The sequence below is a fragment of the Miscanthus floridulus genome, chromosome 17 (genome assembly GCF_019320115.1).
Source record: "Miscanthus floridulus cultivar M001 chromosome 17, ASM1932011v1, whole genome shotgun sequence".
NCBI classification, from domain to species: Eukaryota; Viridiplantae; Streptophyta; class Magnoliopsida; order Poales; family Poaceae; genus Miscanthus; species Miscanthus floridulus.
In genome coordinates, this window is record NC_089596.1 from 46,411,873 (window position 1) to 46,435,722 (window position 23,850).

At 46.3% G+C, this 23,850-nt stretch overlaps 1 protein-coding gene and 2 long non-coding RNA genes across 6 annotated transcripts; 1 reads left to right on the plus strand and 2 right to left on the minus strand.

Annotated features, from left to right (window-relative positions):
* Nucleotides 1-9,889: 9,889 nt before the first annotated feature.
* On the minus strand, nucleotides 9,890-10,522 carry LOC136516281 (uncharacterized). The gene is made up of 4 exons (XR_010773990.1): nucleotides 10,439-10,522; nucleotides 10,256-10,357; nucleotides 10,084-10,147; nucleotides 9,890-10,007 (listed from the first exon to the last, which is right to left on the minus strand). It is a non-coding gene; the product is annotated as an uncharacterized lncRNA (long non-coding RNA).
* Nucleotides 10,523-13,003: 2,481 nt separating this feature from the next.
* LOC136517290 (uncharacterized) lies at nucleotides 13,004-15,655 on the plus strand. Of its 2 annotated transcripts, XR_010774250.1 has the most exons (5): nucleotides 13,004-13,506; nucleotides 13,587-13,643; nucleotides 15,010-15,119; nucleotides 15,196-15,415; nucleotides 15,519-15,655. It is a non-coding gene; the product is annotated as an uncharacterized lncRNA (long non-coding RNA). The 2 variants fall into 2 exon arrangements; XR_010774251.1 differs by lacking the exon at nucleotides 13,587-13,643.
* On the minus strand, nucleotides 13,618-16,838 carry LOC136517288 (putative receptor protein kinase ZmPK1). 3 transcript variants are annotated; one of them, XM_066510830.1, is made up of 3 exons: nucleotides 15,902-16,838; nucleotides 15,658-15,771; nucleotides 13,618-15,577 (listed from the first exon to the last, which is right to left on the minus strand). In XM_066510830.1, the coding sequence occupies exons 1-3, from the start codon at nucleotides 16,323-16,325 to the stop codon at nucleotides 13,896-13,898; spliced, it is 2,220 nt and encodes a 739-aa protein (XP_066366927.1). In that variant the 5' UTR covers nucleotides 16,326-16,838; the 3' UTR covers nucleotides 13,618-13,895. The 3 variants fall into 3 exon arrangements, with proteins under 3 accessions (XP_066366927.1, XP_066366926.1, XP_066366928.1); XM_066510829.1 differs by having other exon boundaries at nucleotides 13,618-15,724; nucleotides 15,902-16,837; XM_066510831.1 differs by lacking the exon at nucleotides 15,658-15,771 and having other exon boundaries at nucleotides 15,794-16,837.
* Nucleotides 16,839-23,850: the final 7,012 nt, after the last annotated feature.

Genomic DNA, 23,850 nt, shown 5'->3' on the forward strand with positions numbered 1-23,850 from the left:
GAATCCGGACAGAAATATAAAAACAAATGTAATATCAGTGATAGCCGTCCGTATTTGATCCGTTTTCATCCTAGGAAGAGGAGTAACTTGATCATTTTTTTTCACACTGGCATAAGAAGTTAGGGAACTACGTCAATAAAAAGTGGAAAGAACATAGCAACATCTTCTCTCTCACGTGACAATTTTGTAAGTGTCATTTGAAAACTAGTATTTAAAGATCTGTAAGAGTGACGGTAGAGAAAAGAGGATGAATTACTCGAGTACTCCTCACGTTCCAAATTATAAGTCACTCTAACTAATACATATATTTTTCTATATATATCTATATATCTATAGGTGCGTAGCAAAAGCAATGTATCTGAAAAATATCAGAAAAACTTCTAATTTGAAATTGAGGGAGTGTCGATGCGGGACCCACAGGATACCCCGCAAGGGAGAGAGAAGATCTAATCCAACTAGGATTCTTCCCATATAATCTTAGTAGTAGAACTATTAAGTAATCCTACTAGGAAATCTCATTGTGAACCGACTAGGACTCTGGCCTCCTGACTATATAAAGGAGGGCAGGGCTCCTGAGAGAAGAGGACGACAATTGTACAACACAACACATCACAATCAATCCAACGCAAAGGCTAACGCCGACTGGACGTAAGGTTATTACTCGATCTACGATCGAGGGCCTGAACCAGGATAAATCGACTGTCTCTTGCGTTAACCATCGAGTTCAGCATACGCCGAAGCCCGAACATACTACACCGGGTACCCCCGTGGCAGGCTATCGGTGGTGAAACATCGACAGCTGGCGCGCTAGGTAGGGGCTTTCGGCGACTTTGCATCTGAGAGCTCGATGGACCTCGACAACATAATCTTCCCGACAGGATCAACTTTCATCTTCGGCTCATGGATCTGCGAGGCAGACAACAACGGCAAGCTTCAGGGCCATCTCTTCAAAGATCCAGATCATCATAAAGAATTTCCTATTTCAACAACTACGACGGATCAGCTCACCAGAAGATTCGCGCAGCTCATAATATCCGATTCAAATAAGATTTCATGGCTACGCGCATCCGACTCGAATTCAAGCTCCGTGTCCAAGATGAAGTCTTATTCGAGTGCTTTCAAGAAACCGAGTTCTTTTTTGGCAAGATTCCAGAGCACAACCCAAAACAACTCGGATTACCCTCAGAGTTCTTTCAAGAAGTCGAGTTCTTCTCCATTTGGGCTTGACAACATGGCAAAATCCTATCAGGGACAGTTCGAAAGATCCTTTAATCCAATGTTCGGGATACCACTGACAGGAGCCCAGGAGGGTCTCGTGCTAACGATAACATCGCAAGACTGTATCATCCACTGGCCAGGTTCCGTTCCTGAAGATAGTGGAACCCAACTAGTCGGCACAACAACAACAGCTATTCTACCTTACCAAGAAGGAGACTCGATCTACGACATCGAGGCATCTACTAAAGTTATCAGCGACTCCGACAGCATGAAAACTAACGCCAATAACAGAACGGCTCACACACGAGAAGTGCTCATGGTTCGACGTCCTCGGTCACCATTAAATCCCCCGGAAGCACCCGATGTCAGGTCATCAGATGAATCAAAATCTAACATATCACCCTTTGCCCAGGGCTACGATGGAGAAACCGAGAGTCAGAAACAAGCTAGAGAAAGAAAAAACAAGTTGAAGCAAGGGCGCCAACACCGTGCTAGGTAGCGCAGGGAAGCTTGGATCAGATATGAGTCAGAGTTGGCTGAGTACGACAAAAGAAAGTCGCAACGAGAAGTCGAAGGAAGACGCACGGCAAATACGCCTTACGATAAGATTCGAGAAGCATTAGAAGAACTCGGAGCAACTTCACATCCCGGTGAGAAGTATGAACAGCTCCAGGACTTGCTCCGATCGACGATCCTGAGAACGCATGAAGAGAGAGCTTGATCAAGACTACCCGCCAGATCAACAACCCACCGGCAAGAAGATCAAAATCAAAGGAAATCTGCTTTCGAAAGACTTGGGCCGGGTGGAAGCCATGACGGAGGAAGTAGGAAGGAACATAATCAAGGCCACCGATTTGAACAACCAAGGAAGACCAGGAGTAGGGTGCCTACCTAGACAACCTCGCAAGATTATTCCCATCAAAACGACAGTTGGCCAGAAGAAGGTGCCGAATCCGAATTCAAAGAAACCAGGACACACGACAGATTCCCCTGTTTCGCGAACAGGCTTGCATTGGTACGATTACCTCACAAATTCAAACCGTCTAACCACTCCAAGTATGATGGCAAAACTGAACCAAGGCAATGGCTCAGAATATATTCACAATCAATTGAACTAGCCAGAGGAGACGATGATATCAAAACCCTGTTCTTTCCCATGGCACTGGAAGCCATGCCCCTCCAATGGTTCGACAAACTGAATCCAGGATCTATCAGAAATTGGGAGGATTTGCAAAGAGCTTTTTGTGAGAATTTCGCAGGAATCATTACACACCCAATCACTCATGCAGAACTAAAAGGACTCAAGCAAAAGGGAGGTGAAAGTCTCAGAAATTACTATCGACGATTCGGCGAACTACGAGCTCAAGTGCATGACATAACCGAACGAGAAGTAATTGAAGCTTTCTCTCACGGAATCATGGCTAGGTGGCAATTTCAAGACTTCTGCAAAGAAAATCCGAAGAAACAATGAAGAATTCAGACGAACAGTAGAAAAGATGATTACTGCAGAAGAAAAAACACGAGAGAGGTTCCCGGACAGAAGCAACCAGGACAACTCGGACAAGCAAAATCACCGAAATAGCAGACATCAAGAAAGAAAACGTAGACCAGACAATACTGTGGCAATGGCCGACAAATTAAAGAAGTTTTCCAAACCCAGAAGATATGATGACATTGAAAACATACGTTGCCCATTGCACCCTAATGGGAGGCACACCATCGGAAATTGCTACACTTTCAATGATCGATACACAAGAAAAGATAGTAAGGAAAACACCAAAGAGGACAATCAGAAAAGAGATGAAGACAACCACGAGGACAAAGGATTCCAAAAACCCAGGGGAACGGTAGCAGTGATCTTCTCAGGGGCTCCGAATTGCAGAAGCAAACATCAAGAAAAACTAGCACTACGGACCATTATGACAGCAGAACCGGCTACACCAAGATACCTCAATTGGTCACAGTATCCTATCCAATTTACCAGAGAAGACCAATGGACTAGCGTGGGAAACGCAGGCCATTATCCACTGGTTCTAGATCCAACTATTGCTGGTATGACCGTCACCAAAGTACTAATCGATGGGGGAGCTGGACTCAACATCATCTTTTCAGAAACTCTAAGGAAAATGGGACTACAACTCGCCGGGATGATCACGCCAACAAGCACACCTTTTTACGGAATAGTACCCGGCAAAGCAGCCATGCCACTCGGACAAATTACTTTACCCAGTTACTTTTGGAACTCCTTCAAACTACCGAACAGAGTTTATCAAATTTGAGGTCGCTGACTTCGATTCGTCATATCATGCAATCCTCGGACGTCCAGCACTGGCCAAATTCATGGCAATACCACATTATCCGTACTTACTGCTTAAGATGCCAGGACCCAACGGTATCCTTTCTCTTCGAAGCGATTTGAAGCGTGCTTTTGACTGCGACGTTCAGGCGATCCAAATTGCAGCTAAAGCACAAGCCGACAATGGAAGAAAAGAAATAGCCGCAATCGCTGCAGAGACAAGCCAAGAAGAATTAGAAATACCGGCTAAAAAGCCCAGCATCATCGCACCACCAAAAGAAGCCGACGTCAAGCAAATCGACTTAGGCACAGGTGATACCTCCAAGACAGCAACCATCAGTGCTCACCTCTCGGCAAAATAGGAACTCGCGCTCACCAACTTTCTTCGGGACAACAAAGATATCTTCGCTTGGAAGCCGGCCGACATGCCAGGAGTCCCAAGGGAGTTGGCTGAGCACAGAATTGATGTTAATGAAAGCTCCAAGCCTGTAAAGCAATGGCTATGACGATTCTCACCCGACAAAAAGGCAGCAATTAAAAAGGAAATAACAAAACTGATGGCAGCCGGATTCATCAAGGAAATCCTTCATCCAGACTGGCTAGCAAACCCGGTCCTTGTGCAGAAGAAGAACACGGACGAGTGGCGCATGTGCGTCGACTACACAGATCTCAACAAACATTGCCCAAAAGATCCGTTCGGGCTACCACGCATTGACCAGATAGTTGACTCAACAGCAGGATCTACACTATTATCTTTTCTCGATTGCTATTCAGGGTATCACCAGATCGCACTAAAAGAACAAGACCAGAGCAAGACATCTTTCATCACCCCGTTTGGTGCCTACTGCTACAAGACCATGTCGTTTGGACTAAAGAACGCTGGCGCCACGTACCAAAGAGCTATCCAAACTTGCCTTGGGAATCAAATCGAGTGAAAATGTGGAGGCATACGTGGACGATGTAGTGGTGAAAACAAAGAACCCAGACACTCTGATTGAAGATTTAAAGCAAACCTTCGAAAACTTGAAGAGATGGAGATGGAAATTGAACCCAAACAAATGTGTATTTGGAGTTCCCTCAGGACAACTACTCGGATTTTTGGTCAGTCAGCGCGGGATCGAAGCCAGCACCAAGCAAATTCGAGCTATAACAGAAATGGGCCCACCTAGAAGTATCAAAGATGTGCAGAAACTAACAGGATGCATGGCGGCCCTCAACCGTTTCATATCAAGACTCGGCGAAAAGGGGTTACCTTTCTTTAAACTACTAAAGAAGACAGACAAGTTCGAGTGGACAATAGAGGCCGACGAAGCTTTCAAAAAACTTAAAGAATACCTCACCTCGTCGCCTGTCCTGACACCTCCAAAGAAAGACGAAGATATGATGCTATATATTGCGGCGACTTCTACCGTAATCAGCACGGCAATAGTCATAGAAAGAGAAGAACAAGGGCGCGTGTATAAAGTGCAACGTCCCGTATACTACATCAGCGAAGTACTGTCAGAATCCAAAATCCGGTACCCGCATGTACAAAAACTACTCTACGCTCTACTCATCACCTCACGCAAGCTTCGCCACTATTTCGAAAGCCACAAGATTACCGTGGTGACAGATTTTCCACTCGGAGACATCCTACACAATAAAGATGCCACGGGGCGCATATCCAAGTGGGCAGTTGAAATCGGAGCTCTTAACATCGATTTCACCCCGCGGAAAGCAATCAAATCTCAAGCCCTCGCTGATTTTGTGGCCGAGTGGACTAGAGATTCAACAGCCTTTATCAGATACAATCCTTGACCACTGGAAGATGTACTTTGACGGATCACTCAAACTAGGCAGGGGCCGGTGCAGGCGTTCTCCTAATTTCTCCAGAAGGAAAACAACTCAAGTACGTCCTTCAGATATTATGGCAAGCTACAAATAACGAAGCAGAATATGAAGCCCTCATCCACGGGTTACGAGTGGCAATTACTCTCGGAATAAAGAGATTACTCGTATACGGCGATTCAGCAGTAGTCATCAACCAAGTCAACAAAGATTGGGATTGCACCAAAGAAAACATGAGTGCTTACTGTGCTGAAATACGGAAACTCGAAAAACATTTTCAAGGATTAGAAATTCTACACATCCTGCGCGATTCCAACATTGCAGCAGACGTCCTCGCCAAGCTCGGATCAGATAGAGCGAAGGTTCCACCCGGCGTATTCATAGAAGAGCTATCAGTTCCCTCTATCAAACAACCCGGTGAAACAACCCATGAAATTCAGGCTAAAGGCGTTCAGATCTTGGTAATCAACACTTCATGGAGCCAAGTTTTCATCGACTACATCAAAGAAAATAAATTGCCAGCAGATAAAGCAGAAGCCACCCAAGTTGTTCGCAGAAGCAAAAACTACGTTCTAGTAGGAGATAGACTTTACAGAAGAGCAGCATCATCAGGAGTACTCCTAAAATGTGTCTCATTTGAAGAAGGAAAAGAGATCCTAGACGAAATACACTCAGGTTGCTGTGGAAATCATGCCGCTTCAAGAACACTAGTTGGCAAAGCATTTCGCACCGGATTCTACTGGCCAACCGCTTTGAAAGATGCAGAAGAACTTGTCAGAAAATGCAAAGGTTGCCAAATGTTTGCAAGACAAGCCCATGTGCCAGTTCACAATCTTATCTGCATCCCACCCGCTTGGCCTTTTTCCTACTGGGGGCTGGATCAAGTAGGACCCCTGAAGAAAGCAAAAGGCGGCTTCGAGTACATCTTTGTAGCAATCGACAAGTTCACCAAGTGGATTGAATACAAACCACTCACGAAATACAGCGCAACCAAAGCAGTCGAGTTCATCCAAGACATTATGCACCGCTTCGGCATGCCCAATCGAATCATCACAGATCTAGGCTCCCCCTTCATAGCTACAGATTTCAAGAGCTGGGCACAAGACTGTGGTTTCAGTATAGACTATGCGTCTGTTGCACATCCAGAAGCCAACGGACAAGTAGAAAGGGCTAATGGACTCATACTAGCCGGATTAAAACCAAGGTTATACGAAGAACTAGTGGACTATGGGTCCAAATGGATTGAAGAATTACCGAAAGTAGTATGGGGGCTATGAACTCAAATAAGCAGAGCAATAGGCTACTCACCCTTCTTCCTAGTTTACGGGTCAGAGGCCATACTGCCCGCCGACTTGATCTGGACATCACCAAAGATAGAACAATACGATGAAGGAGAAGCAGAACACACAAGAAGATTAGAACTCGACAGCTCAGAAGAAGTCAGAGTAAACGCTACCCTCCAATCAGCCAGATACCTACAAGGTTTAAGACGGCACTACAACAAGAGTACCCATCCTCGATCACTACAAGTCGGAGACTTAGTGCTAAGAAGGATACAAAAGACTGATGGACAACATAAGCTAATCAGTCCATGGGAAGGTCCGTTCATTGTCACAAAAGTCACCGGACCAGGCACATACAAGTTAATAACCAAAGATGGAAAAGAAGTCAGCAATACATGGCACATCAGCCAGCTAAGAAGATTCTACGCGTAAAAACAACTCAAGAAAAAAAACAGATATGCAAGCCACAAGGGACCAACGTTCACAATCGACGAAGGACAATATTCTTCAACAACATATGTATTAGTTTATATTCATGATCAATAAAGATATTCATCCACAGCATGTCTTGTCATGACTTCCAACGAGTTGTTTTCACGAAACAAAAAGCAAAATGGCTGAAAACATGCCTGAGCATCCCGGCCGAGAGCAAAATAGCTGAAAAGACGCTTGAGCCCGCCGATGAGGGTAGCTAAAAGCTAACACCCGAAACAAAAAGCAAAATGGCTGAAAACATGCCTGAGCATCCCGGCCAAGAGCAAAATAGCTGAAAAGACGCTTGAGACCACCGATGAGGGTAGCTAAAAGCTAACACCCGAAACAAAAAGCAAAATGGCTGAAAACATGCCTGAGCATCCCGGCCGAGAGCAAAATAGCTGAAAAGACGCTTGAGCCCGCCGATGAGGGTAGCTAAAAGCTAACACCCGAAACAAAAAGCAAAATGGCTGAAAACATGCCTGAGCATCCCGGCCGAGAGCAAAATAGCTGAAAAGACGCTTGAGCCCGCCGATGAGGGTAGCTAAAAGCTAACACCCGAAACAAAAAGCAAAATGGCTGAAAACATGCCTGAGCATCCTGGCCGAGAGCAAAATAGCTGAAAAGACGCTTGAGCCCGCCGATGAGGGTAGCTAAAAGCTAACACCCGAAACAAAAAGCAAAATGGCTGAAAACATGCCTGAGCATCCCGGCTAAGAGCAAAATAGCTGAAAAAACGCTTGAGCACACCAATGAGGGTAGCTAAAAGCTAAAACTAGTCGACCAAAATTGCACTTCAAAAGACCCTCCAGCTCTTCGTTCCGAAAAGCAAGAGGCTCGGGGGCTACATCCAGATAGGAATACTTTTTCCTCAGAAAAGCACAAGCGCCACTCAAAAAGCATTCGGATGCCGAAGTTCGTCAAGACAACATTCTATACCGAGTCGTTTTTACATAGCGCGGACGAAAGGTTATCAACACAAAGATTTACATCTAACAAGTCATAGCGTGGACAAAGCACTCGACGAATCACAAAAGAGGAAGAAAAGAAAAGTACTCGACAAATCGAGGGGTCTCGTCAGGATAACACACAGAGTTGTTTTGCGGAGCAGAGACAAAAACAGGACAAAGTACTCAGCAAGTCAAGTAACTTCGACCGCACCCAGGCAAAGAATACATCAACAAAAATAAAGAATCTTCATTTAAAGAGGAGTGTAATATTACAAGGGGATGCTCAATCGGATCAGGCATTGTCATCAGAAAGGGAAATGTCAATATTTAGACTGTCTACAACCCTACTGGCTAAACCTTCGACCTCAGGCTCCATCCTCTCAACGGCGTCAAGGTATTCTTGGCTTTCAGCTTCCTCTGCTATCTTGGACAGAGGCGCCTCTGGAGCAAGGACCCGGACCTGGGCCAGCACATTCTTGGTACATACTTGAGCACACTTCTTCGTGAACTCTTGGAAACGAGTTGGAATCCGGGGAATGAACTGCGCCCAAGATTGCCCGTCATCCGCTGGAGTCCGGAGAACATCGGCTACTGAACGAAAAGATTTCCACAAAACGTTCCAATTTTCAGTAGCCGTCGCCAGCTTCCCGGACAAGCCTTCAATAGTTTTTTGGGCCTGCACAAGATCTCTGTCAGCTCCACGCCTAATCAGCTTAGCAAGGGCGAGTTCTTCCTCAGCATGAGTAATTACCTCCTCAGCCTTATTATGACTAGAGCGGACAAGAGCCTTCATTTCATCGATACTCTCCGAGAGCTTCTGCTTCTCAACTCGGAGAACTAGACAAGACAACCAAGAACAAGTCAGCGAAAAAAAAGTCAAAATACAAGAAGAAACAGGCAGAACCCGCAGCACCTTTGCATTCATTCTTCGCAGACTCCACCGCGGCGTCTCTCTGCTTCTCCGTCTCCACAACCCGGGCACGAAGGGTCTTCTCCTCCTTTTGGTGCATTTGACGCTCTGTCTCCAACTCAGCCCGGAGAAGGTCGAGATCGGCTTTCAGAGCGTCCACCTCAGAAGACAACTTTCTCTCATTCTCAGATGAGAAAAAGAAGCCAGAATGATCACGAGAGAAAGACTGAGCAAAAAGGGGCCAAGAGAAACAAGGCGTAAGGACAGAAGAAAAACAAGCACGCAAAAAAGGAGTGGTAGTAAAACCTACCTGGAGCTTCTCACCAAAAGAAGTCACGAGGGTCGACAAGCTCCCCCAGGCTGTGGTCAGCTCCGATAACCGATGGGTGGCATCGAACTGTTGCACCACGTCACCAGAAAAAGAGGGACCACCGGAAGCAAGAGAAGGGGAAGGAGAGGCCGGCTGGGGTGAAGAAGGAGCGACCAAAGCAACCTCCAGAGAAGCCGGAGCCAAACCCTCAGAAGGACCCGGCACGACGGCCACAGTCACCTCCGGAGCGGCCAAATCCGCAACTTCGCCAGGTAGCTCCGAAGCCCCCGCAGCAACTTCATCAACAGAATGTTGTGAGTCCTGAGGCTCGGAACTCGTTGGCACGGCGGGAGGCAGAGAAGAAGTCGATGAAGAAATGAGAGAAGACGAAACACTGAAAAGTGATAAAAGGAAGCACCGATAAGAACCAGAAGAAGGAAGATAGAAGCCAAAAAGATAAAAGCCAGAATTTACTCACCCGACCACTTTCTTCTTCACGAAGCCAAAAGAAGGCCTCGTAGGGGGAACCACGACGGCGAAAACGTCCCCGCCACCCGGCGACGGGAGCGGGATAGCCGACAACGGAGTCGTGGAAGAAGCCAGGGCTAGAGCCGTGGAAGAACTCCGCACTGGAGGAGCGGTAGAGCTCGGGACAGAGGCTACCAAAGAACTCGACACCGGAGCTTTAGAAGAAGTCGGCGCGGGAGCCTCGGAAGAACTCACACCCGACCTCCGATTACTTCAAAAAGTTCAAGACTAAAAGTCAAGACAAAGAAGAGAAATTCAATGCAACAGGAATATGAAAAACAACTCACCGCCGCATGATGAGGGGTACTTCATCATCCTCTTCTTCCTCAGCCAAGGAAACCAGAGCACCTGCTGAAAAGAGGATAAAAAGTACTCGGTTCAAGAGAGAAACAGGAAAATAAAGGAACAAAGAGTATTAAATGTGCTCACCTAAGAGCATGCTAGCAACAACTGGAGTACCTGAGGGAGTACTTGGTTTGCGAGGCTTCTTGGAGACAGGCAGGCCAGATGAAGACCCATCCGTTCGCCCCCTCTTCGGGACACTGCGAGGACCGCGAGGGACTAGACGAGGAACATATTCTTCATATACATCAACAAATCCGGAAGAAACCCCAGGAAGGGCGGTAGAGGTTTGGGACTTACTAATTGCAGAAGTTCCAGCAAGTTTATCCCCAGTCTCCGCCACGGCGGGGAGAACATCAAGAGGGATCGGGTCGACAAAGTTCCACCCAAGCTCCTGCGAAAAAGGATAAAACACCGAGACAAAGAAAAGCTAAGCAAAAACGGATGCAGCAAGAGTACATAAAGTACTCAAATAAAAAGATAGACAACTCACAGCTGGGGGCGGGTTGTTGGCTGAGAACTCGGAGACAGCAGGAGGAATGACGCTCACTCCTTTCAGCATCTTCTGGAGACGCTCGAGTACCTCCTCACCGGTCAGCTCAAGAGCTGGGACCATACGTGAAGGATCCTCGGCCCCAGAATACTCAAATCCAAGATGCTCCTGCTCCTTCAAAGGCTGAACCCGGCGACGAAGAAAGCTCGAAACGATACCGAAGCCGGTCAAACCCTGCTGTTTTAGCATGCTAATCCTATCAAGGAGTGGCTGGATCACTTGAATCTCAGCAGGTGACTCAAGCTTCTTGTCCCATCGGTCATTCACCACAGGACCAGATCCAGAGTGGACGACGAGGGAAGGGATCAAATTGGCAGCGTAAAACCACTCGGCACGCCAATCTTTTACAGAATCGACCAGGTCATAGTCAAAAAACTTAATCTTGAGACCCTGGCGAAACTGAATCCCGCAACCGCCAAGAACGCTGGTTTCTTCACGGCGGGGTTGAGGTTTCAGACGAAAGAAAAAGCGAAAAAGAGATAGAGAAGGAGGGATCCCAAGGAAAGCTTCACAAAGATGAACGAAAACAGAAAGATGGAGAACGGCATTGGGGGTTAGATGGTTCAGACTAACCCCGAAATAACCAAGAAACTGATGAAGGAAGGCGGAAGCAGGAAGGCAAAGTCCGGCGCGGACAAAGGAAACGAAGAGGACAATCTCACCAGGACCCGGAGCTGGAACCCGATGCTCGCCCGGAACTCTCCATTCAGCGATGACTTTGCTTTGGATCAAGCCGTCGCTAACGAGCTCGCGCAGCTGGTCTTCGCTTGTTGTTGGAGCCGGCCAAACCTTCTGAGCAGCCCTCATGGCCACAAACTCCTGGTTTTTGATCAAAGAAAGGGATGACTCCGACACATAGCCCCAGAATTTTTTGAAGACAAGAATCTGGACCCTCCAACTTTTGCAAGTAAAAGCAAGAGGCTCGGGGGCTACACTCAGTGAGTGCAATTTTTACAAAAAATTGCACCCACCCAAAAAGAACCCGGACATAAGCTCGGAGGCTGCATGCCGCGAAACTACTCGGATGATGGTTTAATCCAAGACTAAAGGGCCGCTACGGAAAGATGCCGCAAAACTACTCGGATGATGGCATAATCCAAGTCTCGGGGACTACTTAAGAACACAAATTTTCAAACAACATAAAGGATCAAGACCCTCCAACTTTTTGTTCCAAGTAGCAAGAGGCTCGGGGGCTACACTCAGTGAGTGCACTTTTTCTTCGAAAAAGCGCACGTCACCAAAAGACTTCCTCAACGCAGACCACTTCAGGACATTACGACAAAAAGAACCCGGAACGAGCCATATTCGAGTTCATTTTGATAAAACTTCAACGAACAATCAGAACAACTTCAAGACAAGATCCTCCAGCTCCTTGTTCTAAATAGCAAGAGGCTCGGGGGCTACAACCAGATGGATGTACTTTTTCTTCAAAAAACACTCACCACTCGAAGATCCCAAGAAGCGCTACAAGGTTTCACTCCAGAAAGCACTCGGATGACATTTTGTTCCTACTCAACAAGACTTGAAGGAGCAAAGCGAGACTTTCAGAGCTCAACCATGAAGTGCTCGGGGGCTTGTCGATGCGTGACCCACAGGATACCCCGCAAGGGAGAGAGAAGATCTAATCCAACTAGGATTCTTTCCATGTAATCTTAGTAGTAGAACTATTAAGTAATCCTACTAGGAAATCTCATTGTAAACCGACTAGAACTCTGGCCTCCTGACTATATAAAGGAGGGCAGGGCTCCTGAGAGAAGAGGACGACAATTGTACAACACAACACATCACAATCAATCCAACGCAAAGGCTAACGCCGACTGGACGTAAGGTTATTACTCGATCTACGATCGAGGGCCTGAACCAGGATAAATCGACTGTCTCTTGCGTTAACCATCGAGTTCAGCATACGCCGAAGCCCGAACATACTGCCCCGGGTACCCCCGTGGCAGGCTATCGGTGGTGAAACATCGACAGGGAGCAATTTTTTAGTACCTCTCGCGACAAATCAGCATAAGCATCAGCATAAGCTAAATCCAAATTCTTGTTGTTATCTTCAAGTTTGTTTCCTATTTCCCTTTCTTCGTATTGATTTTGTCAGATTTGGCTTATATTTTGGTACTCCAAATTTCAGGACATATCCATTTTTTTCTGGAGAAAAAATGTACGTATTTTCAGACTGATTTAAGCTCGTGCGACTGACGGGTTAAGCGTACGAAGTGCACGGAGAACAGTCTCGTACACCGACAGCCCGGTCCAACGTTGTCAGCCACGCGTGACCGTGGAATGCTGGGCAGTCTGGTTCTCCTCGCCGAACGCCGTTACCCGCACACGCCGGCGTCGTGGACACTGCGTTCCACTTGAGCGCACTGCACCACCACTGTGGCTCGACGGAGTGGCCGAGGCTGTTCCCTAGCGGCGCGGTGGGCGCCCAGTCTTTATCTTTGGACTTTGGAGATGGTGAGCGGCGAGTGTGACATGGCGGCGGCAGCGGGTTGCGGTGCCAGCGCCGTGACCTAGATCTCGAGGCTCGGGCTCGGGCTCAGCGGTCCACCTGCCTAGGGGGCCGTATCTGGGAACGCAGAGCGCTGGGTGACCGCCGCCGCCCGCTCGGTATCTGCCACTGATAGGCGCATTGCCGGCTTCGAGCCTGCAACGTCGTCAGACCCTTACCCTTGCGATTGGCACGTCAAGCGGTTGACGCCGTCGCAGCAGCAACAATACGAGGAGAAGGAGATCCTAATTCGTCCTTGTAGCAGCAGCAATATGAGGAGAAGATCACTAATTCGTCCTTGTCTTCTACTCTTCTTATTAGTTGGTAAGGACATTATTATCCATATCTATTACTGATTCCATGTTTTTTTCACAATCGTGAGACCACACACAAGATGTATTCAGAATTTCAGATAAGGAAGCACACCTAGGTCCATGGCGAAAGTTGTTGTTTCACTACCGGTAACTTGAAGATGATTTCTCACATCTAACTGTACAAGTTCAATTACATGCTACAACTCATATCATATAGTGACAAAACGAAATGCACACTGCTTACAGATAATTTACATCGTAATCACCCAAAACTGTACTTCTTACCAGCCATAGCAACTCATAGGAGGGCCTGGAGTGTTGGTATTTTGCTTCTTTTCTCCAGCAAGAAGTAAATTTCAACTCAATGAAGTTGGTGTAGCATATGTTTTATTTGACCATTCAGTCATCAGCTGACAGGAGGGTCTGGACTGCATATTCCATAGTTGGTCTTTTGCTTCTGTCTTCCTCCAAGCAGGAAACTGCCAATTTGATTAGTGTTCTTGCTTGGAGATAGTTGACCGGACGATTCAATTTTGAATCCACAAACCCATCAATCCACGATTGTTCCTCCCCTTCAAGTTGAGCAGAAAGCATCCTGACAAGCTTTCTAAGCATATTGTGCACCTCACCTGGACCTTCCACCAACTCCGAAACTCTAGTGCCTGTCAATAGCTCAAGAAGCACAACCCCATAACTGTATACATCAACTTTTGCTGTGATCGGGAGACTGGAAACCCACTCAGGTGCAATGTAACCTAGTGTTCCTCTTACATGGGATACATTCTGGGTGGAATCTCCTCTGTTTAGTAACTTTGCCAACCCAAAGTCAGTGATCTTGGGATCAAAAGTTTGGTCTAACAGTATGTTCTCAGGTTTCACATCGCAATGGATGACCCACTCTAAGCACTCATGGTGAAGATAGGCTAACCCTTTTGCAACACCTAATGCAATATTGAACCTTCCCTTCCAGTCCAATAAGATATTGTTTTTTTCGTTGAACAAAATGTTAGCCAGTGATCCATTCTCAACATATTCAGAGACCAACAACCTATGAGATCCTTCTGAACAAATGCCCCATATCCTCACAAGGTTCATGTGGTTGATCCTCCCAATTACACTTAGCTCAGCTTGAAACACTTCCTTGCCTTCCCTTACATTTTCCAGCCTCTTCACAGCCACTTGCCTATCATCTTCTAGGACACCTTTGTACACAGTGCCTGATGCTCCCCTTCCTATCTCAACTTTAAATTTTCTGGTCGCCTTCACAAGTTCTCTGTAACTATATCTTCTAAAATTACTAGTCATTACTTTGTAACCTTCCTCAGCTGCCCATAATTCTGATGGCCTAAGCTCTCTTCTCAAAACAAAGAACCATGCAAATGAAATAAAGGAAACTTCAACAACAAAAAATGCAGCTATGAACCCATAGAAGTAAAACCATTTTGATTCTCCTCCACCGGTCTTATGCACATCTGGAAATGGTTCTCTGATGCTTTTGTTCATCTGATCACAGTCAAGGCGATGGGGCACAGAATCAAACACATTGGAATGTGGAATAGGGACATTCGAAACATTAACCCTTGTTGGAAGCTTGAGATATATTGTTCGTACATCAGATGTTGGGTAGGTTCTTCCACTGAAAAGATAAGCTTTTGGATAGCATGATCCTGTACCTTCCTGATATTGAAAGCCTTTACAGGTGCAGTCACTGATGCAAATATTCCTACAAGTTTGAAGAGAAACTGACAGAAGATGTTGCTGATCTGACCCCCAAAAATCTGTATTTGGAAGTTTCACAAATTTCATAGAATTTTTGTCATAGTTATCACAGGTTATGTTGACAATAGCCATACATCCTTCAGTCCAGTTACCTGGGTTTCTCATCGCATAACCTGGTGGGCATGAACATGTTGGTTTAGGTGAGTAATGGCAGATTCCATTAGGACCACATAAACCATGAATATTGCAAGGTTGAGATATTGCTACCATTGAAACTGACCATGATCCATCTGAATCATTCAGGCTATAGAGACGGAGATTACCATCGGGGTCAAGAGTCAGCCTTCTCTTAATGTCTGATCCTGCATCAGAGGCCACAAGTGGTTGACCATCAGCAAAGTCACTCGATGCAAGCACCCCATCATTACCAAGGATTCCTAACCTTGTACTGTTATACTGGTTTCGACCATCCTGGTAGAGAGTTTGATCAGGGTCTGGCCAGTATATGTCTGAAACTTCAGGCACATCATATATAAGTGATAGTACTGAAAGGTCACTGAAACGGAAGATATAGTTACCAGGACTATGCGATTGAGTTGTAGGGACTAATTTGGTTGTAGCAGTGATGAGCTGTGTTGGTAGGAAAGTGTCTGTTGTTGAATCAAAACTTTGCCAGACAGTATTACCTCTTGAGTCCTCAATGATGAGATTCCCAGTGTTCAAGAGCCGAGCATGCTGAACATCCGTGAAGTTGCCATCAGCTTGCCACATGACTGCGCCATCATAATCCGTAAGCACCATGTTGCCATCCTTGTGCAAGGTTATAGCCGACCTCCTAGCGTGGACGGGACGGTCTGGGTTTGCACTCCAGACAATGGTCTTGTTGGCTGCCTTTGAGTACCATATTGAGAATGTGAAGGCATCGGTATAGACTTCGTAGAAGCCAGAGGAGAAGGTCCCATCTGATGATTGTAAGATGCTGGTTTCGTAGGATTCAACTCTGAGAGTGGAACCCAGTGATAGAGTGTCACGGGATGCAACTCTTGGGAATAGAGCAATGAAAGAGAGGATGGAAGCAGTAGAAAGGAGAGTTGCAAGAGAATGAGGCATCGTTGCAGAGATGGTTTTTGGTCGATGAATGCACAACTACTTATATCCATCCTGAGACTGAGAGCGAAACATCATTCCTGGTCAAATTTAGAGTGCTATGGAGATCAAATTGTTTTTCTTTCTGCGCATTGATGGTGAACTATACGGCACTCTAACAGACAGTTGTAGTCAACCTTTGCTACTACTAGAACTCAAGAAAAGTCCATATGGAGAGCGACATTCCTTGGACAGTTCCTAAGTGGGTCCCCCCTGCCATTTTACAGCTAAGAGATTGAACATTCAAATGAATTGACCATGGTTTGCATCGCACACTTCGTGAGTGAGGAGAGCCGAGGATCAGCACGGCAGTGACAGCTTTCGTTTCAAGCGGCGATGTCGACATTTTGCTGCGTAACTAACCAGCGTAAAGTGGTGTGGAGACAGTTGAAGATAACATGTTGTCGATTTTTAAGGATTGACTGAGTCTCTGCAGTACTACTTCAACGGTACTTTTCAGCGAACGAACAATATTTTTTCTCTCACAACAAATCAGCATAAACCAAATTTCAACGAAACACGATGGTAAATAAAATACTTCGTTGGTTTTTTTCTCTCTCTCATATGGCATGTTTGGATAGAAAGGAAATACGATGGTAAATAAAATACTTCGTTGGTTTTTTTCTCTCTCTCATATGGCATGTTTGGATACAAAGGAAAGAGACAATACATAGGTGTTCGCCAAACAGCGAGTGAGTGGACGCGGTCCTGGCAAGTGGCTGCCTGGTTTGCCAACATCTAAACAGATCTATGGAAGTAGCACATCAGCGTTCCATTAATACTTAATTTTATACCAATGTTATTTTGTCATGGTAGGACTGCAGTAGCCTATGCAACTGGAAGTGCTGTTAGCTGGAAATAGCAGTTGATACTTGATAGAAAATATACGTTCGTGACATAAGGTTTATATTTCTAGATTCACTATAAAAAATATTTTCATGATATATAATTCATATAGTGTGAAACTATAAGGACTTTTTAAAATAGATGGTCAAAATTAGCAATATTTGGCTTAGGATAGAACTAATGTGACATGTAAAAAAAGAGAACAGAGGGAATATTATTAAGTCGTATAAGTATATAACAAATGGAGTATAGTACTATGCATCAAACCAAGTATTCGTTTACAAGATCTTGCAAGTAGTAACAACACGTATAAAAGAGTCTTTTACCTATGTGCCATTATAAAAGTTTATAATTACCCACAAGCCATTAAAAAATTCAAGCGATCACATGTGTCACTGGTTGGAACTTTTTTTTTGTTCTCCACACCATTTCGTCCACTTTTGCACTTGACGGTGTCAAACTGTGGTGGAAACAGTTTGAAATGTCCTCATGTCTTAACGCGTCGCATCCCCGTGGCAAAGCTTGGCCATTGTGGTGCTCCGGTCACCAGGGAAGGCCGGTGAGCGACGAAGGAGGACGAGAGGCCCACGGTGACCTTGTCGGTGGGGTCCATGACACTGAGAAGGGAGCAAGTCGCGACGGTTGTCGCGGCAGTGGAGCCTAGCATCGGTGCATTGCCTCGCGTCGGTGAGACGTCGGTGCGGCCATAGATGGACATCGAGAGGTGGATAGGCGGATGCGGCAGGCTCTTCGGTGCCAACAAAGGAAGCGGGGAGGCGAAAAGGGCTATGTGCGTGCAGATCGACGAGCTCAACCCGAGGTCGACAATGGCGGTGAGTGTGGGCTTGACCAGGGTCCTGTCCGGCTTGCTCTCATCGTAGAACGCCTTCATCTTCTCCCCCACGCTCGTCGCCGGGGCAGGGGCATCGCGGCGCGCACGGGCGAGCTCCTCCCCGGCCATCCGGTCCCCTCGCGCTCCCCTCACACTGCTCGTGCTCTTCTCGGCCATCCGGTCCCCTTGCGCTCCTCTTCTTGAGGAGGAAGAAGATACCAAGGTCGCTAACGGCTTGGCCCCACCTGGCCTACTTCTTATTGTGACTTTGGGCTAATGGCTGTTTATAGTTTAGTATATCTTTCACTAGAATATATGTTCATGAAGCTGTGCTTTCTTTTTACGAATGTATTTAATTGTCCTTTAAATTATGGATTTATGTGTCAGGAATTTATCCTTTTACCGAAGCACTAAAATATGAGCATTTACCTTACTTATATGGTGATGATGATCTTGTTAATCTTTTTTTTCGGACGCAGATAAGCCACGACCCGTCGCGAGAACGGGTACCGCGCGACCCCCTCTCCGCAAGCACGTGACCTGCCTCCGACATCAGTGCATGTACTTTCGACAGCACTGCATGTCTGCATGCATGTACAAGATCAGACCCGCTTTCCTCTCTCCACCCCCTTTCCATTGCATGCAAGCTGACGTTAAGAAATGAGTTACTACCGTATAATACTAAAGTTGTTACTTCAAAAATATACTAAACTTTACATAGTATGCACAAGCTTAGCGGATCAAAAGGAGTTACTACCATGTAAAACTGAAGTTGCTACTCCAAATATATACAAGCTATTACATAGTATGCACAAGATGGGGGCAAAAAAAAAATCAAAGGAGATACTATGGGCATGTTCACTTAAACTTATCAGTCGGCTTATTAGCTAAAATCTACAGTATTTTTCTCTCACAAAAAAATAGATTCAGCCGGCTTATCAGCCGGCTTTAATACCAGTCGAACAGGCCCTGTTGTTGCTAACCAACTACCATGTAATACTATAGTTGTACAACTTGAGGGCAAATTATTGCAACACCATAAAAATAGATGTTTTTGCTAACCAAGGGGCAATTTATTATACAACCCAATGCAGCAACCGAAAAACATGACCAGCTCCCAACTAGGGTGAGGGCATTCATTAGAAAAAAACAAGAGTACTGGCACGAAACAAGACAAGTTGCAACTTGAAGGGTAAATTATTGGAACAAACATTGCATAAGTTGTCAACCGAGGGGGCAAGTTATTACACAACCCATTACATCGGTTGGAAAAAAATGACTACCTGCTAACTAGGGGCAAAATAATGCAGACACGATTATAGGAACCACACAAACACAAACAATTATCAATCGAAGGGCAATTTCATAAAAAAACAAATTGTATCGACAACAAAACACGACAACCTGCCAACTTGGTGGGCAAATTTATTATTAGAAACATTATAGGCACCGTAAAACACGACAAGCTACTAACTAGGGGGGATAATATAAAAACACGAGTATTTATCAATTGGATGACACATTATTAAAAAATATTATACCGGCACCAAAACATTACTTCCAACTAGGGTGAGTTATATTTTGAACAAGTGGCAAGTTATCATGACAATGTACGGCAACTCGAATGTCAAGTTCTAATAATTACGAGATGATTTCCTCATGTTGTCAAACAAAATTGAAAATAAAAAATAAAAAACTTGATGCAATGAAATGATATTGATCAAAGTTCGTAACAAAGTGTTATATGAGTAGAGACATGTACAGAAGCATTACAAGTAAGAGGAGGAGCCAAGTGGCTAAGTATAGATGGAGGAGTTAAAAGAAAATAAAAAAATGAAAACAAAAAAATCATTAGTGAAAAAGATAATAGAACTACAATCTAACAACATCACTAAACAAAATAACTGAAATATCATTATGGGGGGGTACGACCCCGGATACCCACGGCAGACCACATGGGCTGCGCCCCCAGGGGCGGCCCAGCCCACAAGACGAAGCCTTGCGGGGCACGACTCTGCTCGGCGCCTCCCGCAAGACACCGGGAAGATATCCTGAAGATACTACGAGATATGTTAGGATACGTATGATCCTATGATTCCTGTAATATGTTATTACTTTTCGGTTATCTCTCAGATCTAACCGACTTGTAACCCTGCCTCCCGGACTATATAAGGCGGGCATGGACCCCCTCCGAACTCACGCAATATCTTACGATAGCCAATACAAATCAACAGACCACAGGAGTAGGGTATTACGTCATACTGACGGCCTGAACCTGTCTAACTCGTGTCTCTCTATTGCCTTCTTGTTCTTGATTACACGCATCTCTGCCGATCAATCTACCTTCGTGGGATACCCCTCGGAGGACTACCGACGATATTCTGTCGACAGTTGGCGCGCCAGGTAGGGGTGTGCGTGCTGTTTTCTTATCGAACAAGATGGTTTTTTTTTCGCAGGCTCTTCGTACCTCCCGCAGCCCGGCCAGATCTTCATGGTCGGATCCATCTCGTGGGTCATCAACGCTGATGGAGTCGAAGAGCTCATCGAGCTGGTACAGATCAACGCTGCGCCGATCACCCCAACACCTGCGACTGCAGATCTGATCTCGGAACCACCTCCAAGGTCCCCTTCATCGATGACTCGTCGCCCGCTTCCTCGCTACCAGAGGAGGCAGATCAATAATGACGATCTGATCGCATCCATCGATCGGGTCGGTCTGAAGCTCACCGATTGCCTCTCCATCGTCGAATCGGCTCTGGACACTCTAGTTCAGCGCCGACCACCCTCCGATCTAGATCTATCGGAGGCTGCTCGGGAAACTCCAGGGGTTATGGCCCTACCCTTCGGGTTCACCAACGCCGCCGCCGTTTACCAAGATGCCTAAGGGGCAAATTCGTCGACTAGGTTGGAGATGTCCATCCTCTCACTGACCAGCATCCACCGGCCGTCAACATGATGCACGTCGTCCACCGCCCTAGAGTGTCCCTCCAGACCATCCTTGAGGAGAATCCGGACTTTGAGTCCTAGGGCTCTACGGAGACCGTCGCCGAAATGACCACCGAACTACTTCTTCCCCCTCTGTTCCATTACGGCGCAATCTTCAACGTCAGCGTCGACAGCCCCCCTCGGAATGGTGAAACTAAGGAGGAACGTGCCGCCCGCGAGAACCAGAATGTCAACCGTGCGTAGCGCCGAGCAAATGAGATTGCTCTCGCGATGGCCGAGCACTAACTTGACTTGCAAGGAAGGCCACTCCAACGCAACCTCGATGACGAGTTTGTCCGCGTTGATGGCCACAATGTCTATAAGACCCCAAGCACCAATCTTGTAGTGGCCGCCAACGAGCTCGCCCGGCTCCCGCAGACACCCGAGGTCGCCAAGGTCATCGCCATGCTTAAAGCGGCACACTGTTAGGTCAATGAGATCCACCAGGATAAGAGACCTTCATACTCCACAACCTTGATTCTCCGATCAGCCACGACAAGAACCGATCGTCGCCAAAGTCACTTCACCGACCAGCACCACGATGATAGGCAACCCTCCAGGGCAGAGCTAGGTGCAACCGCATCAAACATCACCCCCAACACGACTAGGAGGTCGACCAGGACGTCTGAGTGCACCTCAACAATCTCTAAGATGCACGACGATGTATCGACGAACGCCGCTTTGGTCGCCATGAAGAAGAAGTATGCCGCCGCCAGGAGTACGGTAACCCAGACTCAGCTCTCGAGCCGCTCAACGTCGGCAACGCTGCAGACGATGGCGCCGCCAACCCCGAGGGCCCCCCTAGCATTCACGAGGGTGCTCCGAACACTTTAGTGGCCCTGTGGTTTTAAAGTCATAGGGGTCGAGCCCTACGAAGGAAGGATGAACCCAACACAGTGGCTACAGGCTTACGCCACTGCTGTCCGTGCCACCGGAGGAGACACTAGTGTCATGTCGAACTATCTTCCCATCATGTTCACGCCAACCGCCATGAATTGGTTCACGAGCCTTGCCTCGGACTCCATCGGATCCTAGGAAGAGCTGAAAAAAGTCTTCACCGACAATTATATGGCTACGTGTACTCGGCCGAGCACCAAGCATGATCTCAACCGCATCAACCAGAAGCCATCCGAGCTCCTCCGTAGCTACATCAGACGCTTTTCCGATATGAGGAATTCTATTCCCAACATCACAGAAGCGGAGGTCATCACCGCCTTCATCAGAGGACTCCATCACCGCGAGCTTCGCTCCAAGTTCAACCGCAAGCCGCCCATAGGGATTGGCAAGATGATCACGACCGCCAACCAGTACGCCGATGTAACATAACTGACCAAATCATAAGAATATAAGTACAAAAACAATCACCAAAGCGATCAAATTCCTGTACTTAAGCTCCCATAATCCCGGTAGTCCAGAAATCACGAAGGATTTCAACCAACTCTCGACATACAAACCAAGATCGTAGTGATTCAACACAACACATCATCCGTTACAACATTTCACAAGTAGCATTCGGATTACATCCATCAGAGTTCAAATAACATATTATAAACCAAGTTTGAGTGTGCGGAAGCAACATAGTTTAGTACAAAACATCATGGTTTTCAAATACATTGCCAAGTCTAAGTCATGTCCCACAAAAGCATTATCAGGTACGAGAACTAGTAGAGACCGCGCCCAATGGTCTAGTCTTCATCCCCAGCTGGGAGAAGGCAGTACTTGCAGCAACCAAAGTAGAACTGGTCATCTACAACAGGTGGGAGATAAACCCTGAGTACGAGAAGGTACTCAGCTAGACTTACCCATCAAAACCAGAAATAAAAGACACTTGCAAGGCTTATAAGGTGGGCTAGCTGGACACAGTTGCATAAAAGAGCTTATGAATATAGTGCCTAATTTAAACTTAGCATCAAGCTTATCATCATTTACCTGTCCACTAGATTAGCACCTGTACTAGAGCACTCACTTATTAGGAGCAAACAATATTAACCATAGCAGGTATAATCAGGCTGTCATCATCATATCATCATTTCCGAACCATTAGGTTATTAAGTGTATCTACTTTGGAGATAAGCCCGTCAAGTTCTCACTAACCGGGAGAGACGGCGACTCGAATCGAATTACAACTCAGCTAAGGGGGTATTCCTAACTCTCACCCTGGCATACTTAGCAAGGGTAGCCGTGGGTCACCTTTGGAACATCTTAGGAACCAAATTCGCGTGTTCGATCAGCGCTAGCACTCTCAGGGATTACCCTTCTGCCAGGACGATCAGGACTTTTAAATCACCTGCCCTTGGACTCACGCCTACGGCTCCCTTCCGAGGCGCACTTTATACTTATCGACTCCCGGCCTGAGGTGAGCTACTCAGCTTCGCGGTTGGTCTTCAGACACGGCCAACTAAGAGAGAGGCATGCGTTCAACATGAACAGGAAAGGCTCCAAGATTCAGTCCTTAATCGACACAGACGGAGTCACTGCAAACTGGCAAGCCTCCGCCCAGTCTTCATTTCAAATTAAGACTGGTTCTTTTCCACGATAGCAAATATAGCCAACCGTGCCATATGTATCTTCCTATATCTCGCAGGTGACAGGAAATCACCTGACTTCTACCGTGTTTATGCAGGGCTAAGCACTATACGAGCCTAAGCTACATAGGATTCAGGGTATCAATATCTGGACAAGGATTGGATAACCAATGCAGCAAGTGTTTGCATCCAACACCTAAACTTAATGCAACAATATATATGTAACAATAATACTGTAACTGCATTTCGAAAATTAGGAGGCTTAATATGCTCCGGGGCTTGCCTTTCACAAAGTTGCAAG

Excerpts from the sequence above, each read along its gene's own strand:
- LOC136517288 (XM_066510829.1), bottom strand. The coding sequence starts at position 16,325 with ATGCCTCATTCTCTTGCAACTCTCCTTTCTACTGCTTCCATCCTCTCT. Across the intron at positions 15,725-15,901 it reads CATCATTGAGGACTCAAGAG|ACATATACTGGCCAGACCCT; the intron begins GTAATACTGTCT and ends CTGAAGTTTCAG.